Source organism: Crotalus tigris, unplaced genomic scaffold (genome assembly GCF_016545835.1).
Source record: "Crotalus tigris isolate CLP2741 ecotype Arizona unplaced genomic scaffold, ASM1654583v1 scf7180000017550.10884619, whole genome shotgun sequence".
Lineage (NCBI taxonomy): Eukaryota > Metazoa > Chordata > Lepidosauria > Squamata > Viperidae > Crotalus > Crotalus tigris.
In genome coordinates this window covers 7,231,013-7,258,316 of record NW_024096468.1, presented here as the reverse complement: position 1 = coordinate 7,258,316, position 27,304 = coordinate 7,231,013, and the positions used below count along the sequence as shown (strand labels likewise).

Here is a 27,304-nt window from a genome sequence, read left to right as displayed (position 1 = left end):
TCTGTTGGTAATGATCCCCTCCTAATGAGGTAATTTATGGAGAGTCCCTAAGGCTTTTTTTAATAATGTTCCTTCAGCATGACAAGGCATTAAATAGTTGTCAACATAATTGGGTTCAAACTGTCCCCTTCTGACTTTCCCTTTAGGTTAAAATCATGGCAGGGGAGAAAACTGGCTCTCATTAGTCCATTTTAACAGGATAGAAAGAAATTCAGTTTGATTACATGTTAAAAAAAACATCTTCTAAGAGAAAATCATTAGCAGATTTTCCTTTTCCTTCATAGAGATGAAGCCTAGGAAAACAGTGAGGTCTATCTGAGCAGGACAGAGCTATCATTTTGAGGCAGGGGGACCTGGGTCATGGAGTGAAACATGAAACTTAAATGTGTGTATTACAGTCATAAGACAAGACATGAGTTTTAAATACGTGTATTAGTTAGAAGAAGAACAAAAGGAAGTGAAAGATGTCAAAACCACAGGTTCATTTGTCGGTCACACAGAAGTGCTAAAGTTTGAAGGCCTGCTACAGCTAACCACATATGTCACCATGTCTCCTCTGTAGCTAACCACAAGTACGTTACAGGAAATTTAGACAGAAGTTTAAGCAAGATATGTTAGCTATGGAAAGGGGGGCTGTATGCTGTAAGGGGGTTGTGATTCAAAGCAACCAATCCATGCTACCTGCTACATTTCCGTGTTTTGCTGTTTCTGATGAGAATATATAAACTTCTGTTTTGTTATGAGAAGCTGTTCAGATGTGGCTACAAATATAGTGCTCTGAACCGTTTGCGCAAAATAAAGCAACTTCTTTTGATTCTGTGGTCTGAGTCCTGTGATTTTCTGCAATATTTCGGACTGCTAAATTGTATCTTCTGGATACACAACACAACTAATCACAGTGGAAAAGCTTGTAGCTGCCTTTGCATAATATGCTAAGTTTGATTAGTATTAACCATAACTGAGTTTTCTGTGGCTTAGCACATTATCTAACTTACTGGCTGGATTGTGGTCCAGTGTGTAGCACAAATCCAGAAAACAGGTTAATTTAGTAACAAGGTTTAAGAATAGCGTTTGAACACCACCATTGAGTTGGAAGAGACTATAGATAATCCTCAATTCATTTAGTGACAGTTTGAAGTTACAAGGGCACTGACAAAAAGCAACTTCTGACTGTTTTTCACACTTACAACCATTGCAGCATCCCCATGGGCATATGATCAAATTTCAAATGTTTGGCAACTGGCATGTATTTATGATGATTGCAATGGCCCGGGGTCATGTGATCAACTTTTCTGATCTTCTGACAAACAAAGTCAATGGGGAAGCCAGATTCATTTAACAAACATTTCACTAAGTTAACAACTGCAGGGATTTATTTAACAAATGTGGCAAGAAAGGTCATTAAATGGGACAAAACTCACTTAACAACTGTCTTGCTTAGGAGCAGAAATTTGGGTCTCATTTGTGATCGGAAATTGAAGACTATCTGTATTTAAGTCACGAGGTTCAACTTTTTACTGAAATAATACAGTAACACAGATTAAAGCATGTCCTATAGAAAAATGCACTCATCAAAGTGGTGTTCACCTCCAGTATTGGTGGTTCAGTTGTTCTTAACACTGGGATGTGTTTCCTAATGTTCAATCAGACACTGCCTCCTTGTAACTTAAAGACATTCAGCAAAGGTAGAAAACGGACTTGATCTTTTCCCATATTGATATCCCTTCTTTCTATAGCAATAGCAAGAGCACTTAGACTTATATCCTACTCCACAGTGCTTTGCAACACTCTCTGGGCAGTTTACAGAGTCAGCATATTGTCCCCAACAATCTGGGTCCTCATTTTATCGAACCTCAGAAGGATGGAAGGCTGAGTCAACCTTGAGCAGGTCAGGATCGAATTTCATGGCTGTAGGCATAGTAAGCCCACAATACTGCATTCTAACCACTGCGTCATCACCGCTCTGTCATTGTCTTTGCTCAAAGTTAGGTCTTTCAAGATTGTGGCATGACATCTAAAACTGATAACACTGGTTTTGAGACCTGAATGGATTTTTTGGGACATCTCAATGGGCTTTCGATACTATTTAGGACATCCTGGAACCCCAAAACAGCTCAACTTCCAATTCAAAATAGATTAACTCAAACTGGAAATGTCTTACGCTCACTATGAAAATATTTCTATCAGAGGCAGAACAACCTGTTTCAAACTCAGAACAATTGTTTCCTCCTCAAAGGAGATGTTTTGAGCCCAAAATGTTTTGAATGCAAAATTTCTACAGGTAATCTTCGACTTATGACCACAATTGAGTCCATTAAATTGTCGCTGTCATTAAGCAAGGCACTGATGCAATCCCGCTTCCCACTGCAATAATTATGTGATGCATGGGATGCTTTGGGAGGGGGGAGGTTCCGGGTTGTTGAATGAATGGTCCATAAGTTGAGAACTCCATGTACACTCTCACCCTCAATCTCTCTCAATAGGACTCTGATCTTCTTAACCCTAATCCAGGGGTAGGCAACCCTGGCTCTTTTATGACTCATGGACTTCAACTCTCATGAGTCATAAAAGAGCCAAGGTTGCCTACCCCTGCTACTCTTATTAAAATTCCTGGAATTGCATAAAATTGGAACTAACCACATTCAGGTTTTATTAATCCTTTTTTTATTTAATCCTCTTTGCAGAGATTAATATCTGCTCAGGGGTATCTGGAGGAAAGGTCAAAAATGCAAAGATGGCGATCGAAATCCACACAATTAAAATCCTGCCTTTTACGTGGGTGTGTGGGTGTGTTGCATAAAAAAAGAAAAAAAAACTTTTAGTGCAATTGCCATCTTGATATTTTGACTGCCCCCAGAAGGACTCCTCAGGGTAGAGAAGAGGGATTGGGGTGAAAACAGAACTAGTTACAATAATCTGACTTGACATTTTGATGGACGTGATGGTTTCTTTGGAGCGGTCACCCTTTTCAGCCACAGGCAAGTAGATGTGTGTTATTCCAAATGTTCCTTTCTGCCTTTTGTTTTCACATTTGAAATATAGCATCGTTTTCTCAAAGAAAGCCATGATCTAACATTAAGCACGTTCAAAATGAATCACAGCAGGAGCAAGCTCACTTTCTGCTTTCATGGAAACAATGAAGAGAAATGTTAACGATGTATGTTATCATGGAAATGGTACTGACGGTGAAGACACCTGAGGCTAGCATTCTAAGAAAACATTATCTATCTGTCTGTCTGTCTATCTATCTATCTATCTATCTATCTATCTATCTATCTATCTATCTATCTATCTAATACATCACTCATCTTGCTGTCCAAAGTAACTCTGGATGGCTTACAGAAATCCAGAAACAATTATAAATATAAGAACAATTAAAGTTACAAAGAATTAGTAATTCTAAAATCAGTTGCATGGGCCTATAAGTGTAAGAAGGGGGCTGGATGTCTTCTTCAGAATAACAGACTTGGAAGGGACCATGGAGGTCTTCTAGTCCAACCCCCTGCTCAAGCAGGAAATTCTATACCAATTCAGACAAGAGGCTGTCCAGTCTCTTCTTAAAAGCCTCCAGTGTTGGAGCACCCACAACTTCAGGAGGCAAGTTGTTTCACTGATTAATTGTTCTCAATGTCTGGAAATTTCTCCTCAGTTCTAGGTTGCTTCTCTCCTTGATTAGTTTCCATCCGTTGTTTCTTGTCCTGCCTTCAGGTGCTTTGGAGAATAGCTTGACCCCCTTTTTTTTGTGGCAGCCCCTCAAATATTGGAACACTGTTATCATATCACCCCAATCCTTCTTTTCACTAGACTAGACATGAACTATTGGATTAGGGCTGGTCTGCATCCTCAGCTAACAAAGTCATTTAGGTTTCAGCCTACTCGTTCTTAATCAGCCTGTCCCACTTTGCAGGATTGTTGTGAAGATGAATCGGAAAAAGAAAAACCTTAGATGCTATTTGAGGGGAAGCTTTAGGAGAGGTAGTTGATATGAAGAGGCTGAAAAGGTCACGACAGACATTTACAACAATTAACGCTTCCTTTTTAATGAAGATCTGACACCTTGCTACTGATTTTCAGCAGAATGATTGTAGGTTACTTTGTGGTTAACAACATCCCTCAGTTGAAGGTTACCCATCTCTGTTCTCAAAGAAAAGGCAGCTTTAGTATCTAACTGATAAATTACATACTGTCATATTCAACTTAGATGAAGATCTAAATACTTAGGAGCATAGCATGGTATTTTTTAAAACATTCAAACACTATATAGACTTAAGTTACCACCGAGTGTTTAGAAAATATGACAGAACCAAAACGTAATCTTTGAAATGTCACCAACTTTAATTTATTGGCCATTGGTCTGTCAAAGGAAGCCATCTCATTCAACATGCAAGACTCTTGATTATTTCAGGAGATGAATCTCCTCTCTGGATGTTTTACCCCAGAATTGGAACATTTGGAGATAATAGTGCCACATTGTTTACAATATTGTGATTTATTTTGCTGTCCTGAATATTCAATTCAGGAAAGGGCTTCTTCAAGTTCCCGTCTCTAAGACTGGCAAATCTAAGTATCTTTCTCTTTTCATTAGTAAAAAAGATTGAGGGAGAATGCTGAAGGTTGGAATTTTATAAATCTCTGGGAACTAAGAAAGGGCAACATTTTGTAGGACTGACAATATGTCTAGAGTGAAAAATATGTGAAGAATCATAAACGTAAGGCCAAACACAGTCTTATTCCATTCAATTTCCAGGTAATCTTCAATTTACAACCACAACTGAGCCGAAAATGTCTGTCACTAAGCAAGACAGTTCTTAAGTGAATTTTGCTCCATTTTACAACCTTTCTTGTCATTTTATGACCTTTCTTGTTAAGGGAATCACTGCAATTATTAAGTGAATCATTCAGACATTAAATGAATCATGCTTCCCCTCCCCCCCCATTGAATTTGCTTGTTGGAAGTCAGCTAAAGAAGGTTACAAATGGTGATCATTTGACCCAAGGATAGTGCAGTTGCCATAAATCCATGTTAGTTGCCTTGGAGGTCTTCTAGTCCAACCCCTTGCTTAGGCAGGAAACCCTGTACCATTTCAGGCAAACAGTTGTGATTGGAAGAGATTGGACAACATTTCCAGTGATTAAAAAAATTCAGTGATGCAGCATTCACAACCTCTGGAGGCAAGTCGTTCCACTGGTTAATTGTTCTAACTGTCAGGAAATTTCTCCTTACTTCTAGGTTACTTCTCTCCTTGATCAGCTTCCATCTGTTGCTTCTTGTCCTTCCCTCAGGTACTTTGGAGAATAGCTTGATTACCTCTTCTTTGTGGGAACCCCTGAGATATTAGAAGACTGCTATCATGTCACTCTGGTCCTTTTTTTTTTTTTCATTAAACTAGACATACCAAATTCCTGTAACTGTTCTTCACATGTTTTAGCTCCAGTCCCCTAATCATCTTTGTTATCATCTTAAAATCAATTACAGATACATTTTCTATATCAGAAGCCCCTAGCTTTGAGAAGAGGTTAGGAAACTAAAGACTCAGAGCTTACAAACCTCTTTCATAGATATATCCCAAGACCCTTCTTTGACCTCATTTGTCAAGCAATAGTGGCTCAGTTTGCTCTAATTTTGTGGCAGAAAATATAGGAAAAATGAAATGTGATGTAATAATAATAATGGCCCAGAGAAAATTGCTACAGTGGAAATAAATTGAAGTAAAATCATGAACAATAATGGAATTGAAATGCCAAATGGCCAAACCATTAGGAACCATCAGTCTGAAGCCAACCAGTATCTGAGCATTTTACAGTTGGATAATATCAAGCATGACAAATTAAAAAAAAGTAATTAGTGACAAATATATCCAAAGAGTGAGAAAAGTGCTAAAGACAAAACTGAATGGTGGAAATACCATCAAAGCCATCAATATCTGGGCCATAGCTGTGACACAATATGCTGCTGGAATTATTAACTGGACACAGGCTGAACTGGACAATTTGGGCACAAAAAAAAAAGAAAGCTAATGACTGTTCACTATGCATTACATCCCATAGTTATATTGATAGATTATATCTGCCCTAGGACTACATTGTCCTAGGCCAATGATGGCGAACCTTTTAGAGACTGAGTGCCCAAACTACAACCCAAAACCCACTTATGCATTGTTGGGTGCTGGGTGGGTGTGGCCCATTGGGTGGGTATGGCCCATTGGGTGGATGTGGCTGCGGTGGTAACAGCAGATTGGGTGGGACTAAAAAGTTCAATCAATCAATTCCAACTTTGCAAGATTGTTTTTTTCCCCGCAAGAAGTTGAAATTGACTGATTGATCGAACCTTTTTTTTTTTTTTGCATATGGTATAAAGCGAAATGTTTTATAAAACCCAGCTGAAGGCCTAGGACTGGGGCAATGGCACACGTGCCCACAGAGACGGCTCTGAGTGCAACCTCTGGCACCTGGGCCATAGATTTGCCACCACTGTCCTAGGCTGCATTAACAAAGGGATAGAATCACATGAAGTATTAATACCAGTTTACTATGACTTGATAAGGCCACACTTGGAATACTGCATCCAGTTTTGATGCCACCATATAAAAAAGATGTTGAGACTCTAGAAAGAGTGCAGAGAAGACCAACAAAGATGATCAGAGGACTGGAGGCTAAAACATATAAAGAAAAGTTGCTGGAATTGGGAATATCTAGTGTAATAAAGAGAAGGACTAAGGGTGACATGATAGCAGTGTTCCAACATCTAAAGGGCTTGGCCATGAAAACCTGCTGGTTGACCTTTCTCTCAGCCCAGTCCACCTCACAAGGTTGTTGTTATGGAGAAAATAGGAGGAGGAAGGTGTGTTGGATATGTTTGCCACCTTGAGTTATTTGTAAAAATAATAAACATGGGATATACAGTGTGCATGTGTGTACACACATACACACATACACAAACACATGAATATATACACAAACATACACACATAATGACATCCTAGGTTCTTGGGAATTACTCAATGTGTTTGAAGGCCAACATGAGCTAAAGAACTTGCGTCTGTGATTTCATATTAAATAATAATAAGAACAAGGCAAAGTTACATGGCCAGTACATTAAATATAAGCAAAAGTAGAAAACAAAGCAGGTAACAACAAGGCCTGGCAATGGGTAAGAGCAGGAAAGTTGAAGAAAAAAACAAAGGAGTTAATTCTAGCTGCACAAGACTAAGCCTTAAGGACAAATGCAAAACACCCAGAATTGAAAGAGCACTACAGACAGGAAATGCCGTCTCTGTAAAGAAACTGAGGAAACAGTGGACCATCTGGTTAGCTGCTGCAAGAAGATCACACAGGCTGACTACAAACAATGGCATGACAAAGTAGCAACAATAATGCACAGGAAATCTCCAGGAAATATCACTTGCCAGAAATCAAGAATTATGGGATCACAAATAAACAAAGTAATAGGAAATGAAGAAGTTCTGAAGAAGTACTGTGGGATTTTAGACTTCAAGCAGACAAGCACCTGCCACATAACACCCCAGATTTAACAATTGTTGATAAGAAAGACAAAGATGTCTGGCTATTGGATGTTGCATTTGCTGGAGACGGTAGAATAGAATATAATAGTACAGGGGTCCTCAACCTTGGCAACTTTAAGACTTGTGGACTTCAACTGGCTGAGGAATTCTGGGTTGAAGTCCACAAGTCTTAAAGTTGCCAAGGTTAGAGACTCTTGAAATAGAATACAAAGAACTGGAGAAAATCACAAAATATAAAGACTTGCAAAGAGAGGTAGAACAACTGTGGCAATAGAAAGCAAAGATAGTGCCAGCATCTGGAGTATCCAGATACTGGCCAGTATCTGGAACATCTGGAACAGCTTGAATATCCTGGCCAGTATCCAAAACATCTGGAGCACCACTTGAATACCATTGGCATGGAGAAAATCATTGGTCAATTGCAAAAGGCAGCTTTACACATAGTCCTCAACTTCTGATCACAATTGAGCCCAACATTTCCATTGCTAAATGAAACATTTGTTAAGTGAGTGGTGCCCCATTTTATGACTTTTTTGCCACCCTTGTTAAGTGAATCACTGTAGTGTAGGTAAGTTAATAACAAGGTTGTAAAGTATATCTGGCTTCCTGATTGACTTTGCTTGTCAGAAGGTTGCAAAAGGTGATCACATGATCCCAGGGACACTGCAATCGTCATAAATATGAACCCTTGCCAAGCATCTGAATTTTGATCATGTGACCACAGGGATGCTGCAATGGTCCTAAGTGTGAAAAATGGTCATAAGGCACTTTTTTCAGTGATGTTGTAACTTTGAATGGTCACTAAAATGAACTGTTGTAAGTTGAGGATTACCAGTACTTGGAACAACTTACATCCTGCAGCAATATCTTATTAAACAACATCCAACCCTAATAATATATTAAACTAGGGAGGGAGGGAGGGAGGGAGGGAAGGAAGGAAGGAAGGAAGGAGGGTGGGAGGGAGAAAAAGAAGAGGAAAAGGAAAAAGGAAAGGAATTCTTACTTTTTGGGAGCAAAATTCAGAACACATCTCCACTGTCAAATTGGAATGTATCAATGAGGCTGGCAAGATGTTCGTTAAATTTTCTGGTACTTTAAAACATCCTCGATAGATAATATTTTGCCCTGCAAAAGAAAGACAAGAAGATTGCTCTTAAATAATGGCAACCAGGATAATCTCCTATTACCCTAAGGAATGTACATGAACATACTCATGCTCTCACAGAGGGAGGGAGAGAGAAATAGTTAACATGATAAAAAATATGATCTGGTTTCTGTGAAGCCTACTCACAATTCCTGATTTTTAACTCGGCCCTACTGGCCTGTTAAAATTTTTGGTTTTAAATGACCCCCTCCCTTTGAGGGAAGCAACACTATTTTTTTCCCTTTGAAAATGTCTCTTCTATTCTGTCCCCTCTTCCTCATTCTCCCCTGTGAGGTTTGAAAAGCTCTCGATTTAAAAACAATTCTCCAAAATTGTTCCTCTTCCGGAAAGACCTGGCATTTCAATGATTTGCAAAAACAGCTTCAGGAAGCCTCCTGTGTATTTGTGTGTGGAGGGAAAGGCGGATTTTTTTTATCCAAAACATGTCTTCATCTTTATTCCTTTTCATAGGAAGGTTATTTCGATGTTCAGATACTAAACCAATTTCTGGTGTGATGATGTGTCTATGGAGATTTTCAGTCATCCAAGCCATGGTTGTCCCAAAGATGTTTTTTTTTTTCCAAGAAGCAACTGGACTTTCTTTGTTTTCCTTTGAAGATGTTTCACTTCTCATTCAAGAAGCTTCTTCTGTTCTGTTAGAACTGAACTATTTTAAATACAGTGAAGGTTTTTACAGACAAAAACATGGCTGCGCCATGAGTTCACCTCTATCCCCCATTGTGGCCACATGGAAGAAGTAGAAACTAAAGCCCTTCACAGGAATTCCACTCACTGGTATAAGTATGTGGACGATACTTGGGTCAGGATCAAAACACAGGAATTGGAAGCATTCACCAAACATATCAAATTCACACATGAAAATGTTAAGGAAAATAGTCTAGCCTTCCTGGACTGTGCAGTATACATTAAGGAAGACAGAAGCCTTAACACTGAAATTTACAGAAATCCCCCACACACAGATCAATATTTACATTTGGATTCTCACCACTCACTGGGGCACAAAATGGGAGTTATCAGAACCCTACATCACTGAGCTGAAGGCCTGCCTACCAGCAAAGATGGAAAAGACCAAGAACTAAAACATATCAAGGAAGCCCCCAGAACTTGTGGCTATCCCAAATGGGCCTTCATCAAATCCAAAAAAGACACAACAGGAGATCCTCCATAAGAGATAAAGAAGAAAACAATAAATGAAGTCATTACATACGTTGCAGGAGGAGGATGTTCAGCCAACACGATATACATACACACTTCAAACCTAAGAATACAGTAAGGCAGAAGCTTGTCCACCTCAAGGACAAAACACCCAGACACAAACTGAGCAACGTGGTATATAGTAATGATAATAATAATAAAGTTGGAAGGGACCTTGGAGGTCATCTAGTCCAACCCCCTGCTCAGGCAGGAAACCTTATACCATTTCAGTCATTTCAGTCTTTTTTTTAAAAAAAAACTTCCACTGTTGGAGCATTCACCGCTTCTGGAGGCAGGTTGTTCCACTGGTTAATTGTTTTAACTATGCAGTACAATGCAGTGAGCCATGTGCAGATCTATACATTGGGGAAACAAAACAACCACTTCATAAATGTATGGCACAATATAGGAGAACAAACCCATCAGAACAAGATTCAGCAATCCATTTGCATTTAAAAGACAAAGGCCACATTTGAAGACAGCAAAGTCCACATTTTGGACAGAGAGGACATCTGGTTTGAAAGAGGGGTCAAAGAGGCCATCTATGTCAAAACTGAATAGCCCTCTCTCAACAGAGGGGGAGAGATATGACATCATCTATCTCCAGTCTACAACACAGTCCTTTCGACAGTTTCAAGAAGGCTCCACACCCATATGCACTACTCAGGCGACCCTGAAGACACAGATAAACCTCCAGGTGGCATCAACGACTCTCTAAAAGAATGCAAATGATAGCTTCTGCAAGGAGTATAAATCTTTCCATTCCCCACCATCCAGTTGAAGAAGCTTCTTGGATGAGAAGCAAAACATCTTCAAAGAGAAAAAAGAAAGTACGGTTGCCTCGTGAAAAAGCACCTTGACCTGGATGACTGAGAATCTCCATAGACTGTTAGAACTGAAGAATCCTCTTGGATGAGAAGCGAAGCCCCTTGAAGGAAAAACAAAGAAAGTATAGTTGTCTTTTGAAAAAGCATCTCTAGGATACTTTGATGATCAGAAATAAAATCAGCTAAATCCCGGGGGATCCAAAACTTTCCAAAAGCTTGAATGATATTCATTTATACAAAATAATGTACCTATGAAGATTTGCCAAAGATCCTTGAAAGCTAGGAGACTTTAATGAAGGAGGAACCCATGGACTGTATGTAGAGGTAATGTTGTATATAGGTAGTCATCAATTTACAGCCACAATTGAGCCCAAAATTTCAGTCACTAAGTTAGATAGCTGTTAAGTGACTTTTGCCCCACTTTTGCAGCATTTCTTGCAACAGTTGTCAAGTGAATCACTGCACTTGTTAAGCTAGTAACATGGTTACTAGCTTCCGAATTGACCTGGCTTGTCAGAAGGTCTCAAATGTCCATCACTTGACCCAGGGACACTGCAACCGTCATAAATACATGCCAGTTGCCAAGCCTCTGAATGTTGATCATGTGACCACGGGGATGCTGCAACTGTCCTAAGTATGAAAACCAGTTATAAGTCACTTTTTCAGTGCTGTTGCAACTTTGAACAGTCACTAAATGAATAGCTGTAAGTTGAGGACTATCTGTATAGTTCATTTTGACTTTTGTCTTTTAAAAGGGGAACATGTAGGGACCCGAGCTTCTACATTTTCAACAGAAAACAAAAGGAACCCTACGAAGACATCATATCCTTCTTGATCATTAGACTTTTAAGTGAAATGATCAAAAAATCCTGGTTTCATTAGAGAACAGGCAGGCTTCTTGGAGACTGTAACTCCCTTATGAGAAAGTTCTTTTTTTTAACAAAATTTTATTAAATTTCCTTATGAGAAAGTTCTTAACCAACTGATTTTATGTGATGAATCAATTAATCTTGATTAATTTTGCATATGAAAGATGACCAAAATGTATTCTCTGCCACATCAGGACAGAAGAATCAGCCAGAATGGGAAAGTACCATATTGGATGATATACTTTGCAGAATCTGTATGAACCACGATTAAGAACAGTTTACAAAACAAAAAACAACCCAAATTAATTGGTGTATACTTAAGAAAACTGCAGAGGCTGCAATTTTTCAGCCAGAAAGATTTTGATTAAGCTCCACTGAATATTGCAGACTTTATTTCTAAGTCAGTAAGAATATGATAGTAATGCCAATCATTTACTCTTCCCCCCCCCAATTAATCAATTAAATGGTCCGGCTGTTTTAATAAATAATAATGCTTTTTATTTAGGCATCTCACAGAGCCCAAGTGGTATCAATCAGAATTTTGAAAGCTTCAGGAATATAGGTAGCCCTCAACCTACGACCACAACTGAACCCAGAATTTCTATTATTAAATGAGACAGATGTTAAATTAATTTTGCCCCATTTTACGAACTTTCTTGCCATGGGTGTTAAGTGAATCACTGTAGCTGTTGATGAGAGTTGGACACCCCCTCCCCAGCCCAACTAAGAAATAATCTAGGAACACCCCAACTAAACTGGGTCAACAGCAGCCTGAGGCTAAAACAGCAAACACTTGACACACACAATGAGGAACCAGCTAGCAGCAATCAGGACACAACAATAAAAGTAATTAACACCTTTTAGGCAAGAAAAAGGAACTAACAATAGTCACAAACCAGCAAATCAAGAAAGACAAATTTTAACTCACCAATTAGAAATGGTAAGTTTGTTACCAATCAGAAATGACAAGTTTGGAAACCACAAAAGGGTATAAAAACCCCTGTTTAAAGATCACTCTGTCTAGCTAGCCGGGGACTCGAGCTGAATTGTCACTCAACGCTGATCCTCGAAATAAAACCTCTTTCTGGTAGCTGGCTTCACGATCTATTTCTTCTGCACTGCGCTGTCAAGGAGAATCCCGGCTGGAAGAACCGAACGGGGGAATTCCTCCCAACAATCTGGCGACCTACGAAGGGACTTCCAGCTCACCCAGCCACCGGACCGGGCCCGGAAGAGTCATCACCCAGCCGGCAGCGGACACTTTGATCCGTGGGGAAGCCTCCTCGGACCCTGCCCGGTCGGCATCGGGTAGCAAAGGGAGTTTTTGAGTCTTATGCTCGAACAGCTACCAGGAAAGAGGGTAAGTGCCACCAAATTTAAATCTATTAGGTTAAAGGGTCTGGGGGAATGAAAGGAAGAATGCATGAGTGTGTATGTGAGGCATCCTCCTCTTAGAATCAGCTGGAGCTCGTTCCCTCCGTGTGCCCTCTAGCCGCACCCCGACCTGCTGCTAGCTCTAGTAGAGCCGTGACCGGTGGAATTCGGGAAAGCAAGGGGGGGGCACCGGAGCGTGAGACCTTCTGGTGAGAGAGGAGGACCGAGCGGGCAGAGAAAGAGAGAGAAAACTCTATTCTGGGCAAGCCAGGACCCCTTCTGCCAGTAAATATTAAAGCAGTAGCCCCGAGCAGAGGTGGCCGCTCACCTCCGAGAATCTGTATTGGGAAAGAAGTCTCGCAAGGAGACTTCGACTGTGTATTGGGAAAGAAGTCTCGCAAGGAGACTTCGACTGTGTATTGGGAAAGAAGTCTTGCAAGGAGACTTCGACTGTGTATTGGGAAAGAAGTCTCGCAAGGAGACTTCGACTGTGTATTGGGAAAGAAGTCTCGCAAGGAGACTTCGACTGTGTATTGGGAAAGAAGTCTCGCAAGGAGACTTCGACTGTATTAGGAGAAAGAAGTCTCGCAAGGAGACTTCGACTGTATTAGGAGAAAGAAGTCTCGCAAGGAGACTTCGACTGTTAGTGCCCTTTAACATTGAAAGGAAAATCCCGTTATAAAAGAATGGGGAGTTCCAATTCAAGGGCTGAAGTGGGTTTAAAACCCCGTTATAAAAGGTTGGGGAGTTCCAATTCAAGGGCCGAAGTGGGTTTCCCAGTTGAGAGCTTGCTCGAAGCCTGGGACAGGAATCAGCTTCCTGTCTAGGCTGGAATGAAGAAGAAGCGATTAGGGGAATTATGTAGGAAATGGGCTTTGCTTAAAGATGACCGCGGGAGACAAATTTGGCCCGAAGGTGGCACCCTAGAAATCAGAATACTAAAAGAACTTAGGTCAAGGATAGAGCCAACCCAACTACCGTACTGGTATTGCTGGGTCGAACTATCCAGACAGAGGAACCCGACCCAAGTCAACTTGGACCCCCAGCCTCCCTTAGATAACCCTGAACCGACCTTCATGGCCCCCTTGTTGAACAGGCCCATACCCGGGCGACCGAGGGGCCAGACAGGACACATTTTAACCCACACCCCTTTCTCCCCGTCCGATTTGGTTGTTTGGAAAAAGGATACTGCCACCTTTCGTGCGGATCCTCAAACCGTTATAGAGACCATAAAGTCTATTGTAGACACTCACAATTGGATTTTGCTGCTTCTGGTCTTTCCTAGACGCAGAAAGGATCTGTTTAATTGGCAGAACCTGGAAAGCATGGGGGTTGGCCAGAGCACAGAACCTTTTGTTAGGGAAAAGGGAGAGAATGTGTGAAAATGAAATGGAATGAGTGAATGAAAGAATTGGATTTGGGCAACTAGCTGGTAAGGCCCTGTAAGCAATGCAAAGTTAGGAAAGAAGTCTCACAAGGAGACTTCGACTGTGTAGTGTATGAAAGAAAGACTTTGCTTAGGGCCTTGCTGGGAAACCAATTTGGCTAAATAAAGGTACTTAAAAGGGAAAATAAGAAATAGTGATTCTCTCTCTCTCTCTCTCTCTTCTCTATGCAACCACGTGGTATGTTTAAAATATGTGCCTTCCCTAACTTGAGTTATCTGAAATTTATGGTGGGAATGACTAGGATGTGTAAAACTAAGACTTCTGTTCGCTTGTCTTTGTGTATATGTTTGTCAAAGTCTGTGCATGAGAGGTAAATGTGACTGTTAACTGTTTCAAATCCAAAGAAAAAAGAATTTTAAATTCTGCTAGAAATTATGCTTAAAAATAAGCCACAAAAAGGAAATACCTCACTCTGTTTGTCTGGCCAACAAACAGAGTGAAGAAAAAGAATGGTGTTTGTTTGTTTGTTTGTTTTCCTCTTTCTCTCTGTGTACGCTCAAGAACAGCCTTAAGTTACCATGAGGGATTGTTTTAAGTTTATCTGTTGGAAAAGTTTCACTTGCATTTACTGTATGTGTTTTATCTTTCCTTTTCCTGAAAAATGTGTGTCTATCTACAAGAGCCTTTTGAAACTCAAGTCTGCTTGTGTGGGGAAATAATTTTTTAAAGTTACTTTTCTTATCCTATCACTTACTGGTGAAACTACTATGAAGCTTTCTGAAACATAAGCATTTCTCAATCTCTAAAATGATGTGGTCTATTTTAGAATAAATGTTCTCCTACCTCTGGAAAGTTGCACACCTTAAAATATTAGGCTTTTAAAATTATTTGGAGTTTTCAGCATTTTCAAACTGCCTGCAAGTTACCCCCCTTCCAATTCTTTTCCTGCCCTTTGTTCTCCATACCTTTTGTCTGCCTCTCCTGGTAGACTCCGCCCAGAAAGCGGGGGGGGGGGAGACCTTGTTCTTGTATCTTTCAGCCCTGAAACCTTCTCCCAAGCCTTTGGAAGCAGAACACACAGACCCAGATGCTGCCTCCATCCATTTGAGCCATGGAATTGAGTTTTGAATCCAGCCATCCACTAAAAAGCCACCAAACAATCTGAGTGGAATATCTTCCCAAGTCCTACCATTTACCCAGATGCCTGTGAGAGCTGCAGAAGGAAGGTGGTGCCATGTGAAGCCTCAGAAGAGAAAATTAAGACTGTGGGGGGAGGGTGGAAACTCATTGTAAACTTTTCTTTCTTGCCCCATTTGTATTGTAACAAGCCAGTTGAATGTATTAATGGAGAGATGGCATTTAGGAATAGGTGGCAGAACAAGTACTGAACACCTTGGACTTCTATCTGGTGGGAGGGAAAACTTTTCCAGAATGTTTGTATTGCCTGTTTTGTAGAAATAGCTGCATATGCACACATACACCATTCACACCATTCAGAGTCTATTCCCTCCACCTACCTTCAGTAAAGTTCCCCAGGCTGATTTTTGCTCTATTGCACCAAAGCTTTGTGGGACCAACTTCCAACAGATTCCAAGGGGTAGGGAACTAGGCCCCCTCAGGTGATTTGCAATTCATATGCCCTGACTAAGGAAACAACAGGAAAAATCACAAACTTCAGCCCTGAATATCTTGCACTGGTGAGCCCAGATTGGGATTCCTAGAGCTCAGTATGTGCAATTTAAAGAAAAATTTAATAGCCTGGCATATTGGACATTACAAACCTGGATGCACTGAATTAAGAGCTAAGGCAGGAAACAACCCCTAAAAACGGGCAACCATGTACTAAGGAAAACCATGGCTGTGAAGAATTTTGGGGGGTATGCAAACCTGACTGGAAGCTAAAGGTGACATCCAACATTTAAGAGAACTAGCACAAAACATTGGGCACAACCAGTCATCCTGGAACCTTTCCTGGCTCTTTTCATGGTTACCAGACTTCCATTGGTTGAAAATTCTCATTGTTAGTATAATCACAGTCGCAATAGGTGGAGCCCTCCTTTGTTGCCTATGCCAATTAGCACCTTTAGGGTTAAAATGCCTAAAGGTCTGCACAACTCCCATCAGAAGCAAGGGACAGAGCAAGAAAACATCTCTCATGATGTGCCAAATTGATCACCACTACCGTATATATGAACCAGTTGGGCTAATCACTGATACATCAGTAATAGCCCAAAATGGGGGAATTGATGAGAGTTGGACACCCCCTCCCCAGCCCAACTAAGAAATAATCTAGGAACACCCCAACTAAACTGGGTCAACAGCAGCCTGAGGCTAAAACAGCAAACACTTGACACACACAATGAGGAACCAGCTAGCAGCAATCAGGACACAACAATAAAAGTAATTAACACCTTTTAGGCAAGAAAAAGGAACTAACAATAGTCACAAACCAGCAAATCAAGAAAGACAAATTTTAACTCACCAATTAGAAATGGTAAGTTTGTTACCAATCAGAAATGACAAGTTTGGAAACCACAAAAGGGTATAAAAACCCCTGTTTAAAGATCATTCTGTCTAGCTAGCCGGGGACTCGAGCTGAATTGTCACTCAACGCTGATCCTTGAAATAAAACCTCTTTCTGGTAGCTGGCTTCACGATCTATTTCTTCTGCACTGCGCTGTCAAGGAGAATCCCGGCTGGAAGAACCGAACGGGGGAATTCCTCCCAACACTGTTAAGTTAGTAACACGGTTGTTAAGTGAATCTGGCTTCCCCATTGACTTTGCTTGTGAGAAGGTCGCAAAAGGGGATCACGTGACCCCGGGATACTGCAACTGTCATAAATATGAGTCAGTTGCCAAGCATCCGAATTTTGATCACGTGACCATGGGGATACTGAAATGGCTGTTAAGTGTGAAAAATGGTCATAAGTCACATTTTTCAGTGCTGTTGAAACTTCAAACAGTCACTAAATGAATGGTTGTAAGTCACAGAGTATCTCCACTCCCTCTTCCCACTCAAACATTCCCAATTCTGGGAACAAATAACTCAATCACTCAATAAACCCCAGGCTGCTTTTGTACTTGAGGAAGTGTTAGCACTGATCCAAATTTGGGAATGGGCCAAGGAGCAAGTTAAACTCTGCAGGGTAAAAATCCTTTTTATTAGCAAAGGGAACAATTTTAGCATTCCTTATCCACAAATAGCATTCATAGGAAGCTATATATTTGAGTAAAATAAGAATGAATCAGAGATTTAAGATATATTATTCTCCACTCTCTCTAACAGGATAACTAGAAAAGGACGAAAAAGGAAATGTTTTTCCTTTAAAACCAAAAATGATGAACGAAGTTTATCACAAATTTCTTATTCATTGCAGAATTAACTCTTACTCATTACAGGTATTATGTCTTTTTTTTTAGAATCTTCCATTTTTTTCTGTTGTTTGGTCCCTTAATGATAGGCTACAACTAGGACAGAAGCTAAGAATCAAACAAAATCAGCTGAGGGAAGTGCTAATCTATATGTCTGTAGGGTCCTTCCATATCAAAGTGTGTTGATGTGTACATTAGCAAAGGGACAACCTGGAACTGTCCTGATGAGGTGAATTAAGAATATAGAGTTCAAAATGTAACCCCATCAACTTCCCAGATCCATCTCTTGCACCCATATCCTATACCCATAATAAAGATTATTAAGCATTTGGGGGGTCCCCACCCATAAAGCCTTCTACTTGATTGTTTATCTGGTATTAATCCCTGCTTATCTACTTACTTACTGCTTCTCCCTGCAAATCTATTAACACCAGACAAACAGTCAAACAGAAAACCATACATGCATTCAGTTGCCCCCATCCCTATTGGAAATAAATACTCACTTAAGAAGCTTACATCACTTACGTCGTTTAGGCCCTGCCCCTGATTCCTCCACCTGGTAAACAGACAGCCTGTTGATGCCTCCACAGATGGTCCCTTTCTCCCCTTTGCACTCATTGTTGCATTCTTCCTGCTTTGCAATATTCACTGGCAGCTGGTTTCCACAATAGCATTCTGCTCCATATTCTAAGCCGGCATATTTATAAGCCCTGGATGAAATCAAAAAGAATTTCTTCCTATATCATTATTACAACCTATACCAAAAACAAATATGGAGTAATATTTGACAGCCAAGAGAAGGACCTGGGAGGCGGAGGTGGGGGGAGTCCAGGAGAAACTGAAAGGAGAGAAGTTGAAGAGGGAAAAGGTAGAGACTCCAAGGACTCTTTATACAGCCCTAGTAAGGCCACACTTGGGATACTGCATCCATGTTTGGTCACCGCATTATAAAAAAAAAATGTTGAGACTTTGGAAAGAGTGCAGAGAAGAGCAACTATGATGATTAGGGGTCTGGAGGCTGAAACATATGAAGAATGGTTACAGGAATAGGGTCTCCTGCTTGAGCAGGGAATTGGAGGTCTTCTAGCCCAACCCCCTGATCAAACAGGAGACCCTATACCATTTCAGACAAATGGTTGTCCAATCTCTTCTTAAAAACCTCCAGTGATGGAGCACCCATAACTTCTGGAGGCAAGTCATTCCACTGATTAATTGTTCTAAACTGTCAAGAAATTTCTCCTTATTTCTAGGGCACTTTTCTCCTTGATTAGTTCCCATCCATTGTTTCTCGTCTTGCCTTCTGGTGCTTTTGAAAATAGGTTGACTCCCTCTTCTTTGTGGGCAGCCCCTCAATTATTGAAACACTGCTATCAGGTCACTGTTAGCCCTTCTTTTCACTAGAGTAGGCAAATCCTATTCCTGCAACCGTTCATTGTATCTTTTAGCCTCCAGTTCCTTAATCATCTTTGTTGCTTTTTTCTGCACTCTTTCCAGAGTCTCTACATCTTTTTTTATAAAGTGGTGACCAAAACTGGATGCAGCAAGTAATAAGTATTAAGTGTGGTCTTACTAAGGCTTTATAAAGCAGTACTAATACATCATGTGACTGTGATTCTATCTCTCCGTTAATGCAATCTAGGATTGTGCTGGCTTTTTTGGCTGCTGCCGTATACTGTTGGCTCATATTTAAGTGATTGTCCACCAAGATTCCAAGTAACGTCTCACAGTTATTGCTATTGAACCATGTTTCACTTAATCTGTACCTGTACATTTGGTTTTTCTTGCCTAACTGTAAAACCTTACTTTTCTCTATACTGAATTTCGTTTTGTTTCATAGAGCCCAGTGTTCAAGTCTGTCGAAATCCATCTGGATCTGGAGCCTATCTTCTGTTATGTTGGCTATTTCTACTAGTTCAGTGTCATCTGCAAATGTGATGAATTCCCTGAAGCAGCAGTTCTTTCTGCCTCCCAAGGTCCTTCTCACCTGCCATTTCATGCTGAGTCAATATATTTATAAAATAGGGACCAATTCACGTTAGGCTGGTTTATCCAATCTGTTCTGAACATTTGAGAGGCAACAGGATGCAGAAGAAATGTTTGTTTTTTGTTTTCTTATTTCTTATTCTAATTTTTTACCTCTCAGCACAGGCTTCTTGGCAGTGGGAAATTGTCATTTTTCTCAAGTCGTGGAACACGGCTCCTTTCAATGTCCTTTTTCTTGAGTCATCACCAAAGCAGCCAATGTAAGTGCCTTGAGCATATGAAAATATTATAGAAAGACAGTTAGAAAGAATCATGAGAAGAATACAAAAAAAATCAGTGTTCTTTCTAAAGAACAGCCTTGCATTCCTCTCGTATAATACCAGTAGCATCATGTTCTGCCAGGAAGAACCAATAAAATATGATTAAGAATTAAACTGATGATAGAGGACAGGAAGGCCTAAAGGAATGTTGTCCATGGGGTCGCGATGAGTTGGACATGACTTTGCAACTAACAATAACAAAAGTAAACTTTGACTTACAACCATTTATTTAGTAACTGTTTGAAGTTACAATGGCACTGGAAAAAAGTGATTTATGACTATTTTTCACCCTTAACGACCATTGCAATATCCCCATGGTCACATGATCAAATCCAGATGCTTGACAACTGACTCAGTTGCCGTGCCATGTCCCAGGGTCATGTGATCACCTGACAAGCAAATTCAATGGGGAGCCACATTCACTTAACATGTTATTTACAACTACTGTAATGATTCCCTTAACAGATGTGGCAAGAAAAATCGTAAAATGGGGCAAAATTCACTTAACAACTGTGTTGCTTAGCAACAGAAATTTGGGGGTCAGTTGTGGTCGTAAGTCAAGGACTACCTGTACCATGCTTTTGTTGTTGTTGTTTCTTTCTACCTTGTCTTGTGCAGCATTAGCAGTGAGAATATATATTTTAATTCTCACATGTAACATTAATTATGTATTAATTAACAGAACTCAAGTACATGCTCTAAAACATACTGAAGGTGGAGCTGAGACCAAATAAGGACATATTTACATAATGCAGAAATAATTTGGAATTGGTAGGAGTGACAGCTGCCATCTTAGGTGACTTTCCAAGAAGACTAGTTGAATTCATGGAAGACCATGGTTCAGAATAGTCCCTGGAGGTGATCTGATGCAAAAATGACAGATGATGACCCTTCTAGTCCCACTTACAAACTTTCGATGTGCTTCTTCGATTGTAAGGATATATTCACACAACACATTAGAATAAGTTAAAATTGAGACTCTGGAAAGAGTGCAGAGAAGAGCAACAAAGATGATCAGGGGACTGGAGGCTAAAACATATAAAGAATGGTTGCTAGAATTGGGCATGGCTAGTTTAATGAAGAGAAGGACAAGGGTTCCAGTCTTCCAGTATCTCAGGGATTGCCACAAAAAGAGAGAGTCAAGCTGTTCTCCAAAGGACCTGAAGGCAGGACAAGAAGCAATGGATGGAAACTAACCAAAGAAAGAAGCAACCTAGAACCAAGGAGAAACATCCTGACAGTTAGAACAATTAATCAGTGGAACAACCTGGTTCCAGAAGTTGTGAATGCTCCATCACTGATTTTTTTTAATCACTGGAAATGTTGTCCAATCTCTTCAAATCACAACTGTTTGCCTGAAATGGTATAGGGTTTCGTGCCTGAGCCTTGCTTCTTGTCCTGTCTTTAGTTACTTTAGAAAATAGGTTGACCCCCTTGTCTTTATGGCAACCCCTCAAATATTGGAACGCTGTTATCATGTCACCCCTAGTCCTTCTTTCCACTAGACTAGACATACCCAATTCCTGAAACTGTTCTTTGTATGTTTTAGCCGTCAGTCCTCCAATCATCTTTGCTGTTCTTCTCTGCACTCTTTCCAGGGTCTCAACATCTTTCACTTTATCACTGCCCTGGTGTTCCTGCCTCCCCGCCTTAAATTTGTGGGTTATGAATGGTAACAATGGCTGGTGCTCCTTCCTGATGGCTATCTATAGGTCTGGGTGGGTCTTCTATAAAAAATATCCATCTGGTTAAACCATTTTAATTTCTTACAGTACTGCAGGAAACCTGAATTGAGGGAAATTGCATGCTGACATTGAAAAACAATCTTCTGGTATAGATAGTCCTCAATTTATGACAACACTTGGGATCAGAATATCCATGGCTAAGGAAGGTGATTGTTAAGGGAGCCGTACCTGATTTTATGTTCTTTTTTGCTACGGTTGTTAAGTGAATCATTGCGGTTAATCTAGGTTGTTTCGCTCCATGATTATTTTCCATCCATTTCTTCTTGTCCTGCCTTCAGGGGCATTGGAGAATAGGTTGACCATCCCCTCTTCCTTGTGGCAGCCCCTTAGATACTGAAACACTGCTGTCATGTCACACACATACCCCAGCCCTTCTTCTCAATTGGGACCAGAATTTCTGTTGCTGAGCAAGGTGCTTGTTAAGTGATTCATGTTCAATTTTATGATCTTTCGGCCACATTTTTTAAAACGAATCAGAGAGTTGAATCATGTGGTTGTTAAACAAATCTGGATTCCCCCTTGATTTTGCTTGTTGGAAGCTGGCTGGGAAGATTGCAAATGCTGATCACATGACCCCAGGATGCTGCAACCATTTTAAATTTTGATCATGTGACTTCAGGCAATGCTACTATGGTTGTAAGTGTGAGAACTGGTCGTAAGTCACTTTATCCAAAGTGCGGTTGTAACTCTGAACAGTTGCTAACGGAATTGTTGTAAGTTGAGGACTAACTGCTAGATATTTCATTTTTGTTCAAAACTATGACTGTTTACAATCAACTTTCTCACTTCCACCATAAAGGTTGATTGGAGTGTTTATGAAACTTCCCATATCCCTTTGCAAACCATTATAATCCATTCCCTGATTCTAGTCAGACTTTAAAGCGGATCTGCTTGAAGAAATGAGCCAACCCAGATTTTGTATTAATCAGAGAAATAAGAAAAAAAAAGCAGAATCAGGTTTAGAAAGCAGAAGTGATATAATTTCTTCTGGCATTGTTAAGGCATGTTTGCTGCGTTTCCTTGACTTTGACATCCCACTTGAAAAATCTTCAAGCAATGCGACATTTATTTAAAACCAATCTTCCTTCATTGCCTCCTTCTGTAATGCAAAATTAAAATGAAACCATCAAGTTTGCATCTCCTTGATAAAGCTTCTGAATTCGATCTTGCAAACTGTCAGGCAAATGTAGTGAAAAGATGATAGAAAAAAAATCATACCTGGAGAAATAAAGACTAACCGTTTATTTGATTTCTTGTGAAAGGACATGATGGTGAAAAAAAATATCACCTTTTGGTTAGTGCGTGCCAGCAGCACTGGCTATTGATCAGCTGACATTTTCTGTAAGGCTTCCCAAACTGAATACATGTGTATTTTTATAGCACTCTATCATATCAACTAGAAAAGTGTAGCACTCATAAATATCTCCTTTTCATTTAAGCATTTGCTGTAAAAGCTTTGGAAATGGATTGGTTGATGGTCTATAAAGTCTCTTTTCCCATGATAGCTAGCTGCCTTCTTGGGTTTCTTAGAAATCTCTTCAACTGCATGTGTTATCCTACACAAAATCTGTCAGCAACACAAATGTGCACAGCGCTCTCTAAAAGCACAGCTAAATTTTATCTGATTGGTTTGAATCATGGAAGATAAAGACATGCAAGGAAGTCTGAATCACAAAGCTTTGATGCAAAGGGAAGCCACTGCAGACAGTAAAAATAAATAAATAAATAAATAATAACGAAAGGTACTAAGCTTCACCAGAGAATTTTATTCAGACGTGCGTTTGTGGATTAAAAATTATTACTGACCGATCCTCTTTCCACTTTGCCCTCTTTCCATGCACACATCTTGGTGAACAACCTGCCTCCAGAAGCGGTGAATGCTCCAACACTGGAAGTTTTTAAGAAGAGACTGGACAGCCATTTGTCCGAAATGGTGTAGAGTTTCCTGCCTGAGCAGGGGGTTGGACTCGATGACCTCCAAGGTCCCGTCCAACTTTATTATTATTATTATGGATCATCGCACAGTCAGCCAGATGTTCAGACTGGATTTGGCATTTTGTTTACCTATCAAGTCCTTACCCAGGACTTGGGATAGTCAGCTGTGGATGTTTGATGGTATTACAGATATCGTCGCAGGATGGAAGCAGTTCCTAGTAAGGCCGCCTTTTGCAATTGACTAATAGCAAATTTGTCAATGCCAATGGTGTTCAAGTGGTGCTCCAGTTGTTTTGGGATTGTACCCAAGGAGCCTATGACTATTGATACTACCCTTGCTTGCTTTTGCCACAGTCTTTCTATTTCTATTTGTAGGTCTTTGTATTTTGTTATCTTCTCCAGTTCTTTCTCTTCTATTCTGCTGTCTCCAGGCACTGCCACGTCCACTATCCAGACTTTTTTGTCTTTCTTATCGACAATTGTTAAGTCTGGGGTGTTATGTTGCAGGTGCTTGTCTGTTTGAATTCTGAAGTCCCAGAGCAGTTTAATTTTATCATTTTCTATGACTTTCTCTATTTTATGATCCCACCAGTTTTTGCTTACAGGCAAATGATATTTTTTGCAGATCTTCCAATGCACCATTGTTGCTACTTTGTCATGCCACTGCTTGTAGTCAGTCTGTGCAATCTTCTTGCAACAGCTTACCAAATGGTCCACTGTTTCTTCAGCTTCTTTGCATAGGCGGCACTTACTGTCTGTTGCTGTCTTCTCAATTTTGACTTTGTATGCATTTGTCCTTAAGGCTTGGTCTTGTGCAGCCAGAATTAGTCCCTCGGTCTCTTTCTTCAATTTTCCTGCTCTTAGCCATTGCCAGGTTTTATTATTATCTGCTTTCCCAGCTATTTTTTTAATGTATTGGCCATGTAGTGCTTTGTCTTCCCATGCCTCTATTCTGTTCTTCATTTGGTCTTTCTTGTAGGCCAGTTTGGTCTCTCCAGTAGTTAGTAAGCCTTCCTGATATACTAATTTCAGTGCATCTTCATCATTGTTCTTCAGATATTCTTCCAAAGCCATTTTTTCTTCTTCAACCATCTGATGTACTTGTAGCATTCACGCCCACCTATTTGCCTTGGTAGATAAAGTCTGTCAATGTCACTGCGTGGATGAAGGGCATGATTCATTGTCATTATTTTTCTGGTCTGCCTATCCATTGCTTTTAGTTCTGCTTGAGTCCAGTCCACTATTCCAGCTGTGTACCTAATGATTGGAATTGCCCAGGTGTTGATTGCCTTTATGGTATTTCCTCCATTGAGTTTGGACTTTAAGATCTTCTTCACTCTCTTGATGTATTCACCTCTAATCTTTTTCTTGACTTCAGTGTGCTTGATGTTGTCAGCTTGAAGGATACCCAAGTATTTGTAGTACTCTTCCTCATCCAGACTCTTAATGTTATTTTCGTGGGGCATCTTGATTCCTTCAGTTTTCACTATTTTTCCTTGTTTGATAGTAAGTATGGCACATTTGTCCAAGCCATACTCCATTACAATATCTTGGCTATATATACGGACAGTGTTGAGCAGTGATTCTATTTCAGATGATGTTTTTCCAAACAGCTTTAGATCATCCACGTAAAGGAGGTGGGATTGTCTGGCAGATGTTTTTGATGTTTGATAGCCATGCCCTGAGTTATTCAGTATTGTTGACAGAGGAAACAGTGCAATAACAAATAGTAATGGTGACAATGAATCTCCTTGAAATATTCCTCTCTTGATATTAACCTCTCCCAGCCTCTCACCATTGATCTGCAACTGTGTCTTCCATTGTGCCATCGATCTTTGCACAAATTTTCTGATGTTTCTACTGACTCCTGTTATTTCTAGGAACTTGATTATCCAGTCATGTGGCAGAGAGTCAAATGCCTTTTTGTAGTCAATCCATGCCATTATTATTATTATTATTATTATTATTATTATTATTATTATTAATCATCGCACAGTCAGCCAGATGTTCAGACATCGCACAGTCAGCGAGATGTTCAGACTGGATTTGGCATTTTGTCTACCTATCGAGTCCTTACCCAGGACCTGAGATAGGCAGATGTGGATGTTTGATGGTATTACAGGTATCGTCGCAGGATGGAAGCAGTTCCTAGTAAGGCCGCCTTTTGCAATTGACTAATAGCTAATTTGTCAATGCCAATGGTGTTCAAGTGGTGCTCCAGTTGTTTTGGGATTGTACCCAAGGAGCCTATGACTATTGATACTACCCTTGCTTGCTTTTGCCACAGTCTTTCTATTTCTATTTGTAGGTCTTTGTATTTTGTTATCTTCTCCAGTTCTTTCTCGTCTATTCTGCTGTCTCCAGGCACTGCCACGTCCACTATCCAGATTTTTTTGTCTTTCTTATCGACAATTGTTAAGTCTGGGCTGTTATGTTGCAGGTGCTTGTCTGTTTGAATTCTGAAGTCCCAGAGCAGTTTAATTTATCATTTTCTATGACTTTCTCTATTTTATGATCCCACCAGTTTTTGCTTACAGGCAAATGATATTTTTTGCAGATCTTCCAATGCACCATTGTTGCTACTTGGTCATGCCGCTGCTTGTAATCAGTCTGTGCAATCTTCTTGCAACAGCTTACCAGGTAGTCCACTGTTTCTTCAGCTTCTTTGCATAGGCGGCACTTACTGTCTGTTGCTGTCTTCTCAATTTTGACTTTATATGCATTTGTCCTTAAGGCTTGGTCTTGTGCAGCCAGAATTAGTCCCTCGGTATCTTTCTTCAATTTTCCTGCTCTTAGCCATTGCCAGGTCTTGTTATTATCTGCCTTCCCAGCTATTTTTTTAATGTATTGGCCATGTAGTGCTTTGTCTTCCCATGCCTCTATTCTGTTCTTCATTTGGTCTTTCTTGTAGGCCAGTTTGGTCTCTCCAGTAGTCAGTAAGCCTTCCTGATATACTAATTTCAATGCATCTTCATCATTTTTCTTCAGATATTCTTCCAAAGCCATTTTTTCTTCTTCAACCATCTGATGTACTTGTAGCATTCCACGCCCACCTATTTGCCTTGGTAGATAAAGTCTGTCAATGTCACTGCGTGGATGAAGGGCATGATTCATTGTCATTATTTTTCTGGTCTTCCTATTCATTGCTTTTAGTTCTGCTTGAGTCCAGTCCACTATTCCAGCTGTGTACATAATGACTGGGATTGCCCAGGTGTTGATTGCCTTTATGGTATTTCCTCCATTGAGTTTGGATTTTAAGATCTTCTTCACTCTCTTGATGTATTCACCTCTAATCTTTTTCTTGACTTCAGTGTGCTTGATGTTGTCAGCTTGAAGGATACCCAACTATTTGTAGTAATCTTCCTCATCCAGACTCTTAATGTTGTTGTTGTTGTTGTTGTTGTTGTTATTATTATTACAATTTCATTTCCATGAATGAAGAATTCATGCAATGTAGTTAAATTACTTCTGCGACAAGGACACATTACAGACATTTCTAGGTCATTGTATTTCAAACTTGGCAACTTTAAGATGTGTGGACTTCAACTCCCAGAATTCCCCAGCCAGCCTGGATTTCTCCAATCAAAACCCAGAACTCTAGTCCAGCA

At 40.2% G+C, this 27,304-nt stretch overlaps 1 protein-coding gene across 1 annotated transcript in view; it reads right to left on the bottom strand.

The window, feature by feature from the left end:
- The window catches only part of WSCD1 (WSC domain containing 1), a 65,303-nt gene that overhangs the window by 16,963 nt on the left and 21,036 nt on the right, over nt 1-27,304 (bottom strand). The window contains exons 3-5 of the mRNA XM_039341964.1: nt 19,850-19,964; nt 18,239-18,423; nt 8,527-8,648 (exon numbers count right to left, since the gene is read on the bottom strand). Of these exons, the coding sequence (XP_039197898.1) occupies nt 8,527-8,648; nt 18,239-18,423; nt 19,850-19,964 (422 nt within the window). The remainder of the gene's footprint in view (nt 1-8,526; nt 8,649-18,238; nt 18,424-19,849; nt 19,965-27,304) is intronic.